At 40.1% G+C, this 19601-nt stretch overlaps 2 protein-coding genes and 1 pseudogene across 7 annotated transcripts in view; 1 reads left to right on the top strand and 2 right to left on the bottom strand.

Annotated features, from left to right (window-relative positions):
* The window catches only part of SMYD3 (SET and MYND domain containing 3), a 506262-nt gene that overhangs the window by 33643 nt on the left and 453018 nt on the right, over window positions 1-19601 (bottom strand). The window contains exon 11 of one of the 6 annotated variants that reach the window (XM_072992853.2): window positions 3603-4527. The exons of the other annotated variants lie outside the window; for them this stretch is intronic. Within the exon in view, the coding sequence (XP_072848954.2) occupies window positions 4509-4527 (19 nt within the window). The 3' untranslated portion in view covers window positions 3603-4508. Of the gene's footprint in view, window positions 1-3602; window positions 4528-19601 lie in introns of those variants that run through there. 6 annotated transcript variants of the gene reach the window in all.
* Window positions 1-19601, top strand: part of LOC144585865 (uncharacterized) — a 236428-nt gene that overhangs the window by 28072 nt on the left and 188755 nt on the right. The window lies entirely within an intron of this gene.
* Window positions 17017-17171, bottom strand: LOC140703360 (U1 spliceosomal RNA; annotated as a pseudogene).

Here is a 19601-nt window from a genome sequence, read left to right as displayed (position 1 = left end):
GTTCAATAAAAACTCCTCTTTGCCCCACCAGTTTCAGTTACACAAGCTAGATCAGCTCATTCATTCGGGATTGGATCATGCAGCAAACAGCTCTTCCCAGACATTAGCAATTAATAATATTTTACCTGATGGGATTTCACAAGAACAGTCAGGAATCTGTTGGCTGGAAGGTAAACAAATTATGTTGTTTTAATTTACTAGGAGCCACCTTGGGTCTCTCCATGGGGAGAAAGGCAGCATAAATTAAACAAACCTATAAAGAGGAACAACCACAAGGTGTTCCTGCTCATTACAACTAAAACAGCAGTATCCCTTCTATCCTCTCTTCCACCCAAATATATATTTAATGCCACAAGAGACACTTCCAGGGGCCAGATAAGACTAATCGGTAAAAAAAAGTCAGTAAAAGTAAAAAGTAAAACTAGAGACTAGAGTAAAAGACTAGAGAATCTGTACTTTACTTAGCCAGATGTAGCTCAGCCCATCAGGTTCAAACCAATCCACTGAAATAAAGCACGAAGCAATGACAGGACCATTATCAGCCCGGCTGATCCCATTGTTCATACACCACCCTTAGCAAGAGAACATTGTGTTATGTTCCTCCTCTGACACCTCTGGCTGACCCTGTCCGATCCTTTCTGAACCTGGATTCAGACCTTAAGCCAGCCAGACTTAAGACTCCAGAGCTGCCCTGCCCTGCCCTGCCTTTCCTGAATTTGACATTACCAAACCTACAACCACTGTTGCAACTGAAAAACTGATTGCACCACTGGGAGGTAGTATGCCAGTGCCAGTGTTAGCCCTGACAAATTGATCTCTGAGAGGAGATGAAGAATTATGCTCTAGATAAGGGAGCTGCTGCTTTAAGGCTTCCTAGTTAAAAAGGAAGGGGAGTATATCCCAGAGGAAGTTGTCTGGATTACACTAGAACAAGGTGCATGCTTTAGGTACTCCAGACCAATGTTCACTCTAAGCTGTGTGGCTGCACGACTGCACAGTGCTGCATCAGTGCTGCCCACCCTCTGCCAGTGTTGCCCCCCCTTGGTTCAGGTTGTGGTCAGAACCCCACGTGTGTGGGGCAGCCCCGCCCACACGTGGTGGTGGAAAATCAGGCGGAATGTTTCTCATGGCAAATGCTTTGGCCTCTGCCCTTCCAATCTTTCCTCATGTTACCGGCAAGTTCATTCAACAAATTTGCTATTCCCAATTGAAACTCTCCCCTACACATCTACCATACTGATTCTAATGTCTTATTCCTGGTAGCTGTGATGTAATGGTTAGGAGTGTCAGACTAGGCCTGACGAGACTTCATTTTAAATCTCAGATGACTGAAGACGTGCCTTACTGCAATAACATAACTTTAGAATGTATCTTTAAATCCAACAGGAAGGCTCCCATGGATTTAAAAAGGAAAGCTCCTTCCAGATTAATTTATCTGACTTTTTTTTACAAGGCAAGATCAAAGTGGGTGATGCCATCACGTATAGAATTTTTGTGTGTAAAAAAACAGCAGCAGAACTCCTGAAATACAGAAAGTGCAGAAACTTGCTGAAACAGCTACTTTTTTTAAAAAAAAAGTGTGTTTCTACAGAGAAAGCTGTCAAAAGCAAAGGAGGAAGATATCTATCCAATGAGGGCTGAAAGGAAGCAAATAATGAACATAATTTGGAAGGATTGCTGAGATTTTACTCTGACTCCATTAGATCAGTTTAAAAACAAATATACGTATATCCTTTGTACACATGATGAAAGCGAGATTTTCCCTTTGAAGAGACAAAATACCTCTGTCTCAATTTCTACCAGTTTCTCCTTCAGAGCACAGTAATTTGGATAACAAGAACTCTGCATATATCGGATTGCCTTGATATGGAACTACATGGGACAGAGACATACACATCACATACATATGGATGGGCAATTTAAATAACATAAGTCTGGGGGCACATTCTCTTCCACACATACTCTGGAAAACTTTATTTCACACCATGGGTAATGACAGGTGGGCCACTGATTGAACATGTTCATAGCCGGTGGTGTGAAATCATCATGCAGCCTGTGAATGAGTGCACATTCCAGCTCCCTTGGCAGCCATCCTTCTGCCTACTAGTGTGCAAACGCATTACTGGCTACAGAAGAGTGTGTAAACTATTGGGCTATTTGTAGGAATACCAAGGGAACCGACAAATATGAATTATACAGTAACCTTTCTTATTTTGTTTCACTGATGCTATAGGTAGCCTATACATCTATAGTATACAATTATAGAATTGCAGAGTTTGAATGGCCTCCAGGAGTAATCTAGTCCAAGAGCTTTCCACTGAAGGAAATTAATAATACATATCCCTAAGGTATCCCTTTAGAAACTGGTAGAAATTTCTGTTTAAAGACCTGAAATGAGGGAAGTCATAGGAATTTTTTTTAGATTTCTTGGGTTACAAATCCCACATTTCCCTATTTTGGAAGTTCTGCCTGACTTGCACATACCTTAACAGAAACCTAAATGTGGCTTACATGAGAGAAAAAAATGAAGGCTTGGCTAGGCCTAATTGCCCCCAAGCTTCCTGCCCCTACTCTCATGCTAGCTGGGAGCTTTCTTTCTCAACAGGAAGCGAGGCAGAGCTAGGCCTTGCTAAGTCTCAAAGATTTCCAGTTTATTTATTTATTATTTCTTTCTCTTTTTTTAACTTTTAGTCTTTATTGCATAAAAAAAAGAAATTATAAAAATAAGTAAATAATTATCACAATATTAGCACATAGCCAAAATAACTTTCTATTATCTCTTTCGCAAAACAGTAAGTCTTTAACATTTTTACTTCCTTGTTTCCCACCAAACATTTATTTTCTTTGCAATCTTAATAATACATTTCTTAATTCTTATTTTATATCCATATTAACAATCTGCTTTACTTTGTTTTTACCTCTGTTGAGAACAGTTCTGCTTCTAATTTAAGCCTAAATCAATTGGAACAGGTTTTGAATCTTTCTTCCATTTCTCTTTAAGATAATTCTTTACGTTCCCCCAGGGGATGTGGTGGTGCTGCGTGCTAAACCACAGAGCCCTCTGTGCTACAAGATCAGAAGACCAGCAGTCATAAGATCGAATCCACGCAACGGAGTGAGCTCCTGTCGTTTGTCCCAGCTCCTGCCAACCTAGGAGTTTGAAAGCATGTAAATGCAAGTAGATAAATAGGTACCACTACGGTGGGAAGGTAATGGCATTCCATGTCTAGTTGCGCTGACCACGGAAACTGTCTACAAACAAACGCTGGCTCTACAGCTTGGAGATGGGGATGAGCACCGCACCCTAGAGTCAGACATGACTGGACTAAATGTCAACGGGAACCTTTACCTTTACCTTACTTTCTCCCACTGAGATTTGTGCTCCGTTCTACTCTTTCCTTTCAATGAGTTTGTTAGTTTGTCCATTAATATTAGTTCCTGTAATTTTATTAAACAATCCTCCACCGAAGGTTCCTCCTTGTCTTTCCATTGTTTTGCCACTTGGATTCTGGCTGTGCTTAATATGTATAAACAAATTTTTGTCTCTTGTCTCGTGTTTAGCTTTACCATATTGAACAAATAAGTTTCAGGTTTCATCTCCATTTTTATTTTTAAATCTATGGTGTTTATTTTTTCTATTTCTCTCCAAAATGTCCTAATAAATTTGCAACCCCACCACATATGATATAGTGTTCCTTTTATAGTTTTACATCTCCAACATTTATCTTTCGCATTTTTCTTCACCTTTGCCAATTTCTCTGGTGTAATATACCATCTATATAATATTTTGATATATATATTTTCAAATCTGTACTTATTAATAGTTTTTTGTTATCATTTCATGCTCTAAACCAATCCTCTGAATTGTTCTACCTAATTCCTGCATCCATTTTATCATATTTTCTTTAATTACTTCCTGTTCCATATTTCTTTCCAACTTTGCTATTTGGTGATTTTCTTTTCCCCATATTATCTTGTCTAGTTCTGTAGATTCTTAACCAATCCTATTAATTTATTATCCATTTTCCTTCTTTCTGATAGCTGTCTGTGTGGAAACCACTAGCATATTATTCCTACTTGATTCATTTCTTGTTTTGTTCTTAATCTTAGTTGTCCATCATCTTCCTCTATGAGTAGATCTTTATATGTTAACCATTTATCATTCTTTATGTCAATTTCCTTTGAGAGAGCTTCATGGGGAGGGACATCCACATTTGAATCCCACGATAAAATTTCCCTTTATATTTCTCCCATACTCTTATTAATGCTTTTCTTGTTATATTATTATCAAAAGCTTTGTTCACTTTCTTTTTTCCATACCATAAAGTCCATATTTTAAATCTTTGCTTTCTAGTATTAATATTTTTTTTCATCCTTCAGTTTTATCCACTCTCTTAACCATTGTAGTGCTGCCGCCGCATTGATTCATTCATTCGCCTCATAATGTAATTGGAGGTTTGGGAGACCCCATCATCTTCTCTTCTTGTCATCTTGCAAGTATTTCAATTTTATTCTTGGTTTTCTCCCCTGCCAAATAAAATTTGAGAGTTGTTTTCTCCACAAATGAAATGGTGTGTTATTTATTATTATCAAGATATTTTGAAATAGGAATACCAATATAAGTAATACTATCATTTTCATAATTGCTATTCTGCCCATCAATGAGATTTTTAAGTGTTTCCATCTTTCTAAAATTTCTTAATTTATTTCCCTTTCTTCTCATAATTTTGTTCAAATAAGTCCTTTGTCTTTTTAGTTATTGTTATACTCAGGTATCTTACTTTATTCGCTACTTTATAACCTGTCTTAATTTCTAATTCTTTCTCTTCTTTTCCTGTCATTTTTCTTTTGGTCAGTATATTAGTTTTTCCGTCATTTATAATTAAACCTGCTCGTTCTCCAAAGTCACTGATTATTACTTTAAGTTTCATAATACTACATGATAGGTCTTCCAGAAATATTACCATATCATCCGCGAAGGCTCTTACTTTAAAGTGCTGCTTTTCAGTTTTTAAACCTTTAACTTGTTTCTCTTTTCTTATTTTCCTTAGTAGTACTTCCAATGTTATTATGAACAACAGGGGTAGGAGTGGACATCCTTGGTATGTTCCTTTAGAAATCTGACATTGATTAGTTTTCTCTCCATTTACCATTACAGTGGTGCCTCGCACAGCGAGGTTAATCCGTTCCGGATTACACCCTCGCTGTGTGAAACATCGCTGTACGGAAAGAAAAAAGCCATTGGAATGCATTAAACTTAGTTTAATATGTTCCATTCGGCTGATTTACTCACCGTACAGCGATGTTCCTCTATGGCCGGCAGCCATTTTCGCGCCCTCCCCTCGCTTAACGAGGGCGCGAAAAAGCTGCGCGTGGCCATTTTGGGGCTTCCGGCGGCCATTTTGAAGCTGCAGAACAGCTGATCGGCGGGTCGCAAAGCGAAGGTCGGTAAGCGAACCTCTTACCAACCTTTGCTCTGCGATTTTCGCCCTTTGGGGCCGTCGCTCTGCAGTCGCATTAGCGATCGAAAAAACGTCCTCGTAGAGCGAATTCATCGCTGTACGGGGCACTCGTTGTGCGAGGCACCACTGTATTCTTGCATTTTGTTTGCTATATATGCTAGTCCTTGCTAAGTCTCAAAGACTCCAGTTTATTTATTTATTATTTATTTCTATTTATTTAAAATATTTTTACCCCACCTTTCTCCTTAAGAAAGTTGGTTTACATCATTAAAAGACAATACTTAAAGTTAAAAACAATAAATATATAAATACTAAAAAGGATCAAATAAACACCACACTAAAAGACAGTAAACCAAAGCAACACCAAAAACACATTCAAAGCAGTAAGGCAGAACTATCCATTTAAACCCCCCACCATGGCATCCAGTCATTAAGGGAAAACTTGTTTCATGAGAAAGGTATTTGCCTGCTTGCGGAAAGACAACACAGATGGGGCCAACCTAGCCTGGGAGCAAGCAGCAACAGAGTCTCCACCAAACGCACCTATGAAAATGGCGGGACTGAGAGAAAGGCCTCTCCTGATGATCTTAATATTCAAGAAGGTTCATAAAGGGAGACACAGACCTCAAGATAGCTCGGACACGAGGCATTTAGGGCTTTTTAAGTTAGAACCCACACTTTGAATTGTGCCCAGAAATGGATTGGCAGCTAGAGCTACTGTAACAGGGAGTTATGTGATCCCTGTGACAAGCCCCAGTTAGCAATTTGGACCTGCTGAAGTTTCTGAACACTTTCCAGAGGCAGCCCCACATAGAGCACATCACAGTTGAGGCCTTTTCTCCAATACAAAGGTGTGAAGTTGATCTTAAGACCAGAAAAGCACAGCATGACAGGATGCTGTGACATCAGATACGGCTTAGTATCAGGTGTTGCATCAGCATCTAGGTGTTAATAATAGCTTGTTTCCCAGCAATTTCAGTTGGCTTTTATAAGACTTGTTTATATTTTGAAATACATAATATTAAAACAACCCATGGCTATTCATACCTTAGTCACACCCAAGCTAAATGACCATAAGAACAGTTTTGTGTGAGGCTACCTTTGGAAAATTCTAAGAAGTTACAGCTGCTTCAGAACACGTTGTTGTTGTTGTTTAGTCGTTTAGTCATGTCCAACTCTTTGTGACCCTATGGACCAGGGCATGCCAGGCCGTCCTGTTTTCCACTGCCTCCCAGAGTTGGGTCAAATTCACGTTGGTAGCTTCAATGACACTGTCCAACCATCTCATCAGAACATCAGAACATAGTTACTAGTTTTTAATTGGGTCTGACTACAGGAAACACCCAACACCAATTCAGAGAGAATTTCACTGACTCACAGTTCAATCTCCAGGCCAAATTTAAAGTGTTTTGTTTTAAACCTTTAATGCTGGAAATGATTTGAGTCTAGTATACCTAAAATGTTTTCTTTCATTTAAAACAGAGTTCAGTATCTTCCCAGTACAGTGGTGCCCTGCATGACGACGATAATCTGTCCCAGGAAAATCGCTGTTTAATGAAATTGTTGTTATGCGAAAACCCTTTCCCCATTGGAATGCATTGAAACCCGGTTTAATGCGTTCCAATGGGGAAAATACCTTGTCGTCCAGCGAAGATCATCCATAGGGAAGCCATTTTGCGAGCGCCGATCAGCTGTAAAAATGGCTGCCCTGTGAAGCATGGGTCCAGAAAACACAGGGCAGCCATTTTGCGGAGCCGGAAACATTGTCATTTTGCGAACAAACGGTTCGCAAAGCACAGACCAAATCGTCGTTAAGTGAAAATCGCCCATTGGAATGACTGTTTTGTGAATCGCTATAGCGATCGCAAAAAGTCATTGTCATGCAGTTTCATCGTTTAGCGGGGTCGTTGTTTAGCAAGGTACCACTGTATTCTCAGTGTGGTGTAGTGGATAGAGTGGCAGGACTCAGGAGGTCTCGGTTCAAATCCCTGCTCAGCCATGGAAACTGACTGGGGACGTGGAATTGGTAAAAAAAAGAGGTAAAGGTAAAGGCTACCCTTGACATTTTTAGTCCAGTCATGTCTGACGCTAGGGGGCGATGCTCATCCCGTTTTCAAGCCATAAAGCCAGCACTTGTCTGAAGAAAGTTTCCGTTGCCACGTGGCCAGCGTGACTAGAGAACGCTGTTTTACCTTCCCACCGAGGTGGTACCTATTTATCTACTCGCATTTGCATGCTTTCGAACTGCTAGATTGGCAAGGAGCTGGAACAAAGCAACAGGAGCTCACTCCGTCGCATAGATTCGATCTTATGACTGCTGGTCTTCTAACCCTGCAGCACAGGCTTCTGCGGTTTAGCCCACAGTGCCACCACATCCCTAATTGAATTGGTAAAACCACTCCTTAAATTTCTCACTTGCCTTGAAAGTCCTATTGGGGTCGCTGTAAATTGGTTCCAACTTGTCCACAGAGAACAACAGTAACATCTCTTACAGCATCTTCACCAGACTTCCCAGTTTTGGTCTCTTTGATGTTTGAGATGGGGGCATGTTATTTACAAAAGGGCATTTTCAACTGTGGTCCCAAGACCTTGAGTTTGTCTCCTGCCCTCCTTTCTCTTATTTCTGCCTAGAGAACTAATTCTGAATTAGTGGTATATAAATGCTGAATAAACATTTGTTCCCCCTTCACAGATTGCTGCCTTCTCATGGTGAAGGGGCTTGAGTAATTCGGAGAAGCTATGGGCTATCCCGTGCAGGGACACCCAAGATGGACAGGTGATAGTGGAGAGTTCTGATTAAACGCGATCCACCTGGAGCAGGAACTGGCAAGCCACTCCAGTATCTTTGCCAAGAAAACCCCATGGACAGAAACAAAACGCTAAAAGATATGACGCTGGAAGATGGGCCCCTCAGGTTGGAAGATGTCCAACATGTTACTGAGGAAGAGCAGAGGACAAGTACAAGTAGCTCCAGAGCTAATGAAGTGGTTGGGCCAAAGCCGAAAGGACGCTTAGCTGTGGACGTGCCTGGAAGTGAAAGGAAAGTCCGATGCTGCAAAGAAAAATACTGCATAGGAGCCTGGAATGTAAGATCTATGAACCTTGGTAATGTAGTCAAACAGGAAATGACAAGAAGAAACATTGACATCCTGGGTGTCAGTGAACTAAAGTGGATGGGAATGGCCAGATTCAATTCAGATGATTATCATATCTACTACTGTGGGCAAGAATCCTGTAGAAGAAATGGAGTACCCCTTGCAGTCAACAAAAGAGTGGGAAAAGCTGTACTGGGATATAATCTCACAAACGATACAACGATTTCAATACAAATCCAAGGCAGACCTTTCAACATCACAGTAATCCAAGTTTATGCACCAACCACCAATGCTGAAGAGGCTGATATTGACCAATTCTATGAAGACTTACAACACCTTCTAGAACTGACACCAAACAAAGATGTTCTTGTCATTATAGGGGACTGGAATGCTAAATTAGGGAGTCAAGAGACAAAAGAAACAACAGGGAAGTTTGGCCTTGGAGTTCAAAACGAAGCAGGGCAAAGGCTAATAGAGTTTTTGTCAAGAGGACAAGCTGGTCATCGCAAACACTCTTTTCCAACAACACAGGAGGCAACTCTACACATGGAAATCACCAGATGGGCAATACTGAAATGAGATTGATTATACAGTGGTGCCTCGCTTAACGAGCGCCTCGCTGAGCGATGAAATCGCTTAATGAGGCGCTCTGGGCCATCGCTGGAGCATTCGCTCAGCGATGGCCCTATGGCGATTTTTCGCTTTGCAATATTCGCTAAGCGATTCGCTTAGCGAATATCGCATAACGAAGCGGGGGAGAACAGCTGATCGGCGGTTCCAAACTGGCCGCCAGAAGGTCCGCGCCGCATTTTCGCGCCCTGCCCTCGCTTACCGAGGGCACAAAAATGGCGGCGCTATGGAAGAACCTCGCACAGCGGTGAGTTTTCAAGCCATAGGAACGCATTGAACAAAGTTCAATGCGTTTCTATGGCTTTTTTATTTCCGCACAGCGATGTTTCGCTACAGCGAAGGTTAATCCGGAACGGATTAACTTCGCTATGTGAGGCACCACTGTATTCTCTGCAGTCAAAGATGGAGAAGCTCTATACAGTCAGCAAAAACAAGACCTGGAGCTGATTGTGGCTCTGATCATCAGCTTCCCATAGCACAATCCAAGCTTAAACTGAAGAAAGTAGGAAAAACCAGGGGGCTAGTCAGGTAAAATCTAAACCAAATCCCTTATGAATATGCAGTGGAAGTAAAGAACAGGCAGATTTAAGGAACTCAATTTGGTGAACAGAGTGCCTGAAGAACTATGGATGGAGGCTCATAACATTGTACAAGAGGCAGCATCAAAAACCACCCCAAAGAAATGGAAATGCAAGAAAGCAAAGTGGCTATGCAACAAGGCCTTACAAATAGCAGAGAAGAGAAACAAAATGCAAGGGAGATAGAGAAAGTTACAGAAAACTGAACACAGACTTCCAAAGGATACAGAGACAATAGAAAGGTAAAACCAGAGATCTGTTCAAGAAAATTGGGGATATTAAAGGAACATTTCATGCAAAGATGGACATGATAAAGGGCAAAAGTAGCAGAGACCTCACAGAAGCAGAAGACATCAAAAAGAGATGGCAAGAATCCACAGAGGAATTATATCAGAAAGATCTGGATGTCCCAGACAACCCAGATAGTGTGGTTGCTGACCCTGAGCCAGACATCTTGGAGAGTGAAGTCAAATGGGCCTTTGAAAGTATGGCTAACAACAAGGCCAGTGGAGGTGATGGCATTCCAGTAGAACTATTTAAAATCTTAAAAGATGACGCTATTAAGGTGCTACACTCAATATGTCAGCAAGTTTGGAAAACTCAGCAGTGGCCAGAGGAATGGAAAATATTAGTCTACATCCCAATCCCAAAGAAGGGCAGTGCCAAAGAATGCTCCTACTACTGTACAATTCCATTCATTTCACAGGCTAGCAAGGTTATGCTCAAAATCCTACAAGATAGGCTTCAGCAGTATGTGGACCGACAATTCCCAGAAGTACAAGCTGGATTTCGAAGGGGCAGAGGAACTAGAGACCAAATTGCCAACATGTGCTGGATTATGGAGAAAGACAGAGAATTCCAGAAAAACATCTACTTCTGCTTCATTGACTATGCAAAAGCCTTTGACTGTGTGGACCACAGCAAACTATGACAAGTCCTTAAAGAAATGGCAGTGCCTGACCACCTTATCTATCTCCTGAGAAATCTATATGTGGGACAGGAAGCAAGTTAGAACTAGATATGGAACAACTGATTGCTTCAAAATTGGGAAAGGAGTACGACAAGGCTGTAATATTGTCCCCGGGCTTATTTAACTGATATGGAGAATACATCATGTGAAAGGCTGGACTGGAGGAATCCCAAGCCAGAATCAAGATTGCCAGAAGAAATATCAATAACCTCAGATATGCAGATAATACCACTCTGATGGCAGAAAGTGAGGAGGAATTAAAGAACCTCTTAATGAGGGTGAAAGAGGAGAGTGCAAAAAATGGTCTGAGGCTCAACCTTAAAAAAACTAAGATTATGGCCACTGGTCCCATCACCTCCTGGGAAATAGAAGGGGAAGATATGGAGGTAGTGACAGATTTTGCTTTTCTGGGCTACATGATCACTGCAGATGGTGACAGCAGCCACGAAATTAAAAGACGCCTGCTTCTTGGGAGGAAAGCTATGACAAACCTAGACAGCATCTTAAAAAGCAGAGACATCACCTTGCCAACAAAGGTCCGCATAGTCACAGTTATGGTTTTTCCAGTAGTGATGTATGGAAGCGAGAGCTGGACCATAAAGAAGTCTGACCGCCGACGAATTGATGCTTTTGAATTGTGGTGCTGGAGGAGGCTCTTGAAAGTCCCCTGGACTGCAAGGAGAACAAACCTATCAATTCTAAAGGAAATCAAACCTGAGTGCTCACTTGAAGGACACATCCTGAAGCTGAGGCTCCAATACTTTGGCCACCTCATGAGAAGAGAAGACTCCCTGGAAAAGACCCTGATGTTTGGAAAGTATGAGGGCAAGAGGAGAAGGGGACAACAGAGGATGAGATGGTTGGACAGTGTCATTGAAGCTACAAACATGAATCTGACCAAGCTCCAGGAGGCAGTGGAAGATAGGAGGGCCTGGCGTGCTCTAGTCCATGGGGTCACAAAGAGTCAGCATGACTAAACGACTAAACAACAAACACGTTTTCATACATACATGCGAACTGCAATTTTTCCCTAGGGTGCTTCCGGGATGCACTGGATAGATTTCAGTATTCTGTTAAGTGGGTGCGGTTAATTTTTTGTTGAAGCATTTTGTTGCTCACTGCTCCAAAAGAATTCTTTGTAGAAGCTAATTGTTTCATGTTTCAATTTTCACAAGGGTTTGGAGGGGCCACCAATAGCTCCCCCAAAACAAATAAAAGTTTATCAAACTAGACAATATGAATAATAACATGCAGGCAAAATGCCTCTTGAAATAGTTGTGGCTGTGTGAAAAAGCAGAATATAGAAAAGGCATGTACAAAGAAGACTGGTGGTTTTCTTAGTGAGTTACCAAATGCAGTGCACTGAATATGGGGAATTATAAAGCCCCAGGTTACAAAACCCTGCAATGCAATTACATGGTCTGAGTTCCATGAGGGATGGCTTTGTGTTAGCAAGCATTGTAGCCATTAAGAAAAGAGCAGTGTTGAAGCACACGTACATTTTAGGCCCTGTAGCCTTATATTTTTTAAGGTGCTACTGTTCATAAAAGTCCCCATACAGTACCTAGCTGTAGCCGACATTTGCATATGTTAGAGTGGTTATGGATGGTACTTCTGGGAACCCTATGGCTTAAGAAAAGCAAAATTAAATGTAAAGAAGAGAAAGTGGTCTCTTGAGAGCATGTTGCTAGATTCAGGCAGGCGGGAAAACCATGGTCCTAAATTGTAGAACACATTTATTTAACCACATTTTAAACAATGTTGGTAGAGGATCAGCTCAAAGAAGGAAGAGAAAAGTGGAAAACACTCATTGAAAAGTCAATGAAGCAAGAGCAGAGATATCTTTCAGATTTATTTATTTATTTAAAATATTTTTATCCCACCTTTCTCCTTAAAAAGGCCCCAAGGTCCAGGGTATAAGATAAGCCTCATGTAATGGTTTGCAGCCACATGGCAGGTCTAGAGTGTACACAGGGGGAAAGTCTTCATATACATAGATTGTCCACCAATTTGTTCACTGATGATTTATCAAGGACTGGGGGGCAGGAATCCAGAAGTGAGTCAGACCATGGAATTATCCATCATATATCCATTTTAAAAGTGTAAATGAAGTTATAACACAGCCCTCAACCACCAATTAATCACCCCTCACAACATCATTTGGCCCATTTTTACCGTGTTTATAAATTAGACATCCACAAAAATAATGTGAAAAACCACAAAGAAAGACACATCAGGTTTTGAAGGACTGCCAATTATCAATGGATGGAAAGTTCTGAGAGCCAACTAGAGTATACAGAAAGCCTTTGAGATAGAAAAAAAAATAACAAAAATGGTTGGATAGTTACAGAAAATGTTTAATTATTTATACATTTTGATTTCCCAAGGCCAGGGTTGCACCTTTTTTCTCACTTTGTACATGAGGAAAAGACTTTTTAACATGCATTTTTAAAAAAGCCCCATTTCCTTCCTTATCCTTAGAACATTTTCTTGACCGTTGGAGTTTTAAAATGTGTCGTAATAGGTGACTAGAGAGTAAAGACTACTGACCACATTGTCTCAGTATATGATGTGCCAAACTGCATTATAGATCAATGATCGGCTATATTATCAAGCATATGCTCCTGGTTGACGTGAGTTGCATCTTTTGCTTTCACAAAACTAGAAGGTCCAAAATTGGCTCATCAAATTCCCACTGATTCAATGGATCTGCTCTAGTTGTGGCTTACTATACTATGCAACAGGATTTCAGCCATAGTGGGCTAAGATGCATTGGTCCTCATTTAATCCTTTCAATGTACATTGAACGTGTGCATATATTATGAAGGTCTTTGTTTCATCATACACAAAATCTTGGCACACAGGAAAGGAGCCCACACATTTTACAAGGGGAAAATTACAACTACTAGGTATAGTATTTAATACTTTTCCCAAACTGTTATTACTTTGTCAAGGGTCCATAACTATGAATCTCATTTTTCTGTAGGTTCAAAAAAAATTCAGCTAATGAAAGAGATACACACTAAGCACTCTCATGAAGCAGTCTGCCTTACAGCTTCCATCTGTTCTTAAATGCTTCCCGGCAAACACACAGTGTCACCTTTTTGCATATTTCCACTGCCCTATCCTAAACACTCTTAGGCTGCTGACAGATTAATGCTTAGTTCACTTGAGGTATACATTCTTTGGCTCTTACACATGTTCTTATAAGGAAATGGAACTCAGTGAGTGCTTAATCACAAGTTTAGGTAATGTTATTGTATTGAAAACAATGCCTTAACTTTGCTTCATTATCGGACTAAGATATCTCTGTATAAGCCGCAGCTGTCACCAGTACTGTCATGATCTCAGACAGTCAAGTAACTTTTGAAAACCTTAATTCAACAATGTCTACTGAAAATTTGCCAGTAGATGGGTAACAATCTAAAGAAACAAAGATAGGAAAACTTAAAACATTGTTTGTAGCCTAATCTATACTTTTTATCCAAATAATTTGTTATAAAAATGTATATAGGCACTTAGAAACATGTGGTGGATATGGACATGCTAAGATAGTCTGCCTTGTTCCACAATATAGCCACAATAAAAAGGTGGAATGGTACACTTTATACTGGCTGTTGCATCTGAACAGAACGAACGAGAGGATATCTCATGCACTTTGAAGCTATTTTAGAAAAGAGTGCCACTGGTGCTTGAGATGTACCAGAGTGAAAATAATCTATGTACTACCCTTGGTAAGGATGAATTTTAGAGCTCTACTTTATTCTTCATATACACTGCCCAGGATCCTGCTGGTGTTTGCATAAGATTTGTGTAACTTATCATTTCTAATTACGGCTAACTGATGAGGTGCAAGCATGCATATCAGTTGCACCATTAAGCATGTGACCAGACATGCCGCCAAGATAGGACTGAACATCACGTCATTTAGCCACAATTCGTCATGGGAAGTTACTCAAAGCTGACATGAGCACCAAAAGGATCCTGGCCATCATTTAAGAACATCAATAAACTATTCAGATATTATCAGTTAAGAAAAGAAAGTGATAGGTATTCCAAAAATTCTGCTAACCCTTGACTTTCTATCTATGGCTGGTACCCAATTCCTTAATACGCCTCTCAGGTTTTAGAAACTTAATTAACTTAAATGTAATATGAAAATTTCCTTGTGTAAATACAAGTTTTCAAGAAATACTTAAAGCTGTTAAAGTTTCAAAATAGGTACAGCAGGATATACCGTAGTATATGATTATGGGGGAAAGAAAATCTTCTGCCTATACAATTAATCCGTAATATTTCACATTACTATCTCTTTTGTGATAACTGCCCAAAACCTGGGGTGTTACCTAGAAGGCAAACACACCAGAGATACACTATGCAGACGAGTGGTGTCCAGAGTCCAGACAGAAAAGCAAAACATAAGAAGGTACGTAGAACAGGATATTATCTTCTTCAGAGATATCACATGCTTCCCATGTTAAAATACCAAATGGACATTGTTAGTTTATGGTTTGCATTTTAAAATCTATCTGAAAAAAGGCAGAGGCTTATAAATAAATATAGTAGGCAGCCATAAGATGAGCCCCGTATGATAACCTATCACCACTTCTTGGCGCAAGCCGCCGAGCAGTTAGCTGAATATATCTATGATCATCACCCGTATTCTATGACTCTGTGACCTTTTGTGAAATCTCCTAGGTAATGACAGGGTACCTGTGGGGGGCTGAGGGTTCAAGTAATGACATTCCTGGGCAGCACAAGGCACAGCAGTATTCCAAAGCCAGCAAGCCAACACCCCATAAAATTAATTATTTGCAAACATGCTAAAAGGAAAATATTTGCACTGTTGCTACAAAAGTATTTCATATAATATCAAATTAATTAACAACTTCATTTAAGATAATAACCACAGGTTACTTTCTGTTTTAACTTTTGTTATGACTGTAGGTCGTTTTGAAAGTGATGAAAATAATGTTATTATGAAATGTAATAATAATTGTATAGTTGCTATAATTTTACAGTAACAATAATTTTTTCTCTTAAATTTGAGATATATTTTCTCATTTGACGTTTACACTGTATTCTTGCTAGTGTTGTGAATAAGTCAACAGCTCTACAAGCATGTCCTTTTTTCTATTTTGTAGAAATTCACAGACTGAGCAGCTGTGGGCTCTCCTTTTTTAAACGGATTTATAATATAGTTTTAAAAAGTTAGCCGCCTTTAAAGTACAATAACTGCTTGTAGTATATTGCTTTTGGGAATACACCTGAGTGGCTACAGAAGGGCAGTGATGACTTGACTGGGAGCAATAATGAGTTTACTTTGATGCTAGACTTTATTCCTCCAGTCTCTGAGAGCCAGCTGACAACTTGTTCCAAATGTGCACAGCACAGCTGAAGAAACCCAATATTGCTCTTTAGAAAATGCTTGTTGTCATGCCAGTATTTGGGATACACTTGTATATGTATACACACATGCACCTCCTTAATTTTTAAATGACATCTTCAGCTCCAGAAGCACTTAGTAATAAGAAAATGTTACTTTGAGAAACTGAAAATCTGACATTAGATAGAAATGTGGAGGGAAACAACCAGCTTTCTGACTACCCTTCCACATGGTCATAATTCATTATGCCAAGGCCCAAAACCTTCCTAAACTGCATAGTTACTGTAATAAAGAAGTGAAACTGGGGGCCCATGCAAATTACTGTATTTAGTTAGCATCCATTGAAGATATTTCACAATGCCAAAATAGTCAAATGAATCAAATTCACCTACCTGAGATTAGGTGACTGTGTCTGTGTGTGTAGTGCTCGCAAGTTAGAAACTACTTATAGCGACCCTAACAGAGCAATATTTAGGGAGTGGTTTTACCAGTTCTAATCCCTGTTTTCTTAGTGCATTATTCTATCCACTATATCGGAAATCTATTTGTAAACACTAAAACACAATATTTAATTTTATATACCGTATTTTTCGCTCCATAAGACGCATTTCCCCCCCTCAAATAGCGGGGGAGAAAGTCTGTGCATCTTATGGAGCGAATACAGTAAAAAAGGGTTCAACCACCACCACCCAGAAGCCTCCCACTGCCATGCTGAGAGGCCTCTGAACTGGCTCCAGAGACTGCTTGCTATTTGGACCTCACCATTCTGCACTGCTGGCTTTCCAGCATCTGCTTCTTGCAGCCCACCTGGAAAACCAGCAAAGCCAACAGGCCTATGGCAGCAGGCAGTGAAAACAGCCAAGGACCAAAGGGGAAAGAGTGATTCTAGAAAGACCAGGGGAAACCACAAACACAGTCCCCCACTTAGGCAGTTGATTTTCCCACATTTGGGGAAATCACAGGGATCAGCACATCCAAAGTGCAATAGATGAGCCACACCCTGAGAAAACCACTTTGATGATCGTGGTATCTCCCCTGCCAGGTATGAGTTGGAATGGCCCCTGAACCACCTGCCCCTTTCTGTGCCCTGTCCCCCGAAGTCATGGTGACCCCCTGGCTGCACCTCTTGATCAGAACAGGGCTGCACAGCCCCAGTCCCGAAAGAGGCCAAGAGAGCTACTCAGTGTTTTGGGGTACCCCACAGGACATCAGGGGCTGGATGTTCCTCCCACAGTCCTCTAGTGCACAGATATTAGCATACCTAATATGCGGGAAAGCGGGGAAATTCAAACTTTCAGTTAGTGAAGAGAGCTGGGAGAGAGACCTGGGACTGCCTGGTATGGTAGTTTTAAAATGTAAAATTTAGTTTAAAAGCTGTTTGTTTGGGGTTAGTGCTTGGGTGAAAAGGTGCTCCATTTGAGTTGAAACCTGCTTGTGTAGAAATGTGCATACCAGTACTTGCTTTAAAAGCTGCCTGGGAAGCGGTTCAGACCAGCGCCGATCAGCTGTTAGGTGGGGAGAGGGGAGGGGAAAGGAGCAGGAGCAGAGAAGAGCACAAAATGCCTGCCATCTGCCGGCCGTCTGCTGGCTTTTAGCTGTTTGGGGCTCTTTTTTGGCTGTTCTGGGGTCTACCAAGGCACTATCAAGAGGCAGGCTCAGTCTACAGTACCTGGTAAGTGACTTTCTTCTAAGTTTTTTAAAGTTTCTGACCTTTCCCCCCCCCCCATAAAATGCATTAATTAATTTTCAATGCATTTCTATGGGAAATTTGGATTCAACGTGCAAACTTTTCAACTAGTTCTGGGCATCTAATAGAGAATGTATTTCCAAAGGGTGTTGCAGCAAGGAAACTAACTGTGTCTCATGACTTCTAACTGGATTACAGTACCTGCTTCCTGATTTCAGCTACTATAGTTTGTATTCAGTTTTTTTGGCTCGTCAAGAACATTGTTCATGGCTTTGTGTGGCCTAACCTGTTGTGCCTTGCATGCTATAAATGTTCAATTATGTCAGAAAATGGAGATTTGGTCTTATGCTGAGCATGTGCTACTGCTGGTGAATGGGATCAGGTTAAGCTTTGTGTTGCTGTTCTTTTGAATAACCTAAAGTAAACAAGGAAAACCAGCTGTTAAATAGTTTAATTCTACTATTTATCCTCCACACAACTAAAAGGGACCTCTCAATGCAGTGCCAAATCAGAGAAACCATTTCTAACTTAATATAGGCTTGAGCTGTAGCTGGGCAGAGTTGCACAACAATCGCATCTGTCATTGAGAGATTTCTATAAGCATGGGGAGGAGGTGGATGAAAGGAAATGTAAAATATAGGTACAGTGGTATAGGTCTTATCACTGTCTGATATTGGTCTATATGTACTTGAATTAAATTTATGGTACATAAATTTATGGTAAATAAACTAGAGTACACAAAGCTTTAAGTCTCTCCATTTGTTAATGACAGTGGTAATGGTTCTTAATGCCACTGTTGACTGCTGTTCACTTTACATGGTTCAAATGTTATTCTGTTATAGTTTATTAAATATTTTATTACACTATTTGGTTCAGAATATATTTTCCCTGTTTTTCTCCTCTAAAAATTATGTGTGTCTTAAGGTCAGGTGCGTCTTATGGAGCAAAAAATACGGTAAATATTTATATCTAAAATGTTTATTCTATAGTTAACAATGTTGTCCTCAGGGTCAACATATTATTATTATTATTATTATTATTATTATTATTATTATTATTATTATTATTATTATTATTATTATTATTATTTAATCTCTTCTGTCTGCAGGGGCCAGTTTTCATTCACGGTTGGAAAGCATGGAATGATGTGGGGGCAGCACTTCGCTTCCCATCTGAAGTAGGGGCAGAGCTTGAGTCAGACCACAGATCAACATACTGTTACAAATCCAATTGTTAGCCTCAGTTAATAACTGAATCACTAATAACTGAGTCTACTCTAGTTAGGATAAACAACTGAACTTGGACTATCAATTTAGTAATTTACTTCAGACGTTATATATTCTGGATACATTAAAAGACCTTGGCCTGTAGTAATAAGCAAATTTTCACTTTGTGGAGAATGACTCTTGCATTCTTCGACACAAGAATCCCAAGAGTGACATTTGTAATACAAGCAGTACAACATCTAAAACAAGGATGGTAAACCTTGAGCCTATGGGCAGTACACAACCCACAAGGTTGTATGTCACCTTAGACCTCCACTTCTGGCAGAAAGGTGGCACATAAGTGAAACAAACAAAGAAACAAATCATAGATTGTTTCAAGGGGAATCATTGTTTATTTATTTAAAATATTTTATCTTGTTTTTCTCCTTAAAAAGGATCCAAGATCCTTGTCTAAGGAAAGAAGGCCAAGGCTGAATAGTATGGCTATGTTAAGAATAAAAATCTTAAAAATGTATTTTTATTACTTTGAAGTCTTTAATGTAGATGGGTTTTATCCAGTTGATGTCC

Source organism: Pogona vitticeps, chromosome 1 (genome assembly GCF_051106095.1).
Source record: "Pogona vitticeps strain Pit_001003342236 chromosome 1, PviZW2.1, whole genome shotgun sequence".
Classification (NCBI taxonomy): domain Eukaryota; kingdom Metazoa; phylum Chordata; class Lepidosauria; order Squamata; family Agamidae; genus Pogona; species Pogona vitticeps.
This window is presented reverse-complemented; position numbering and strand designations above follow the sequence as displayed.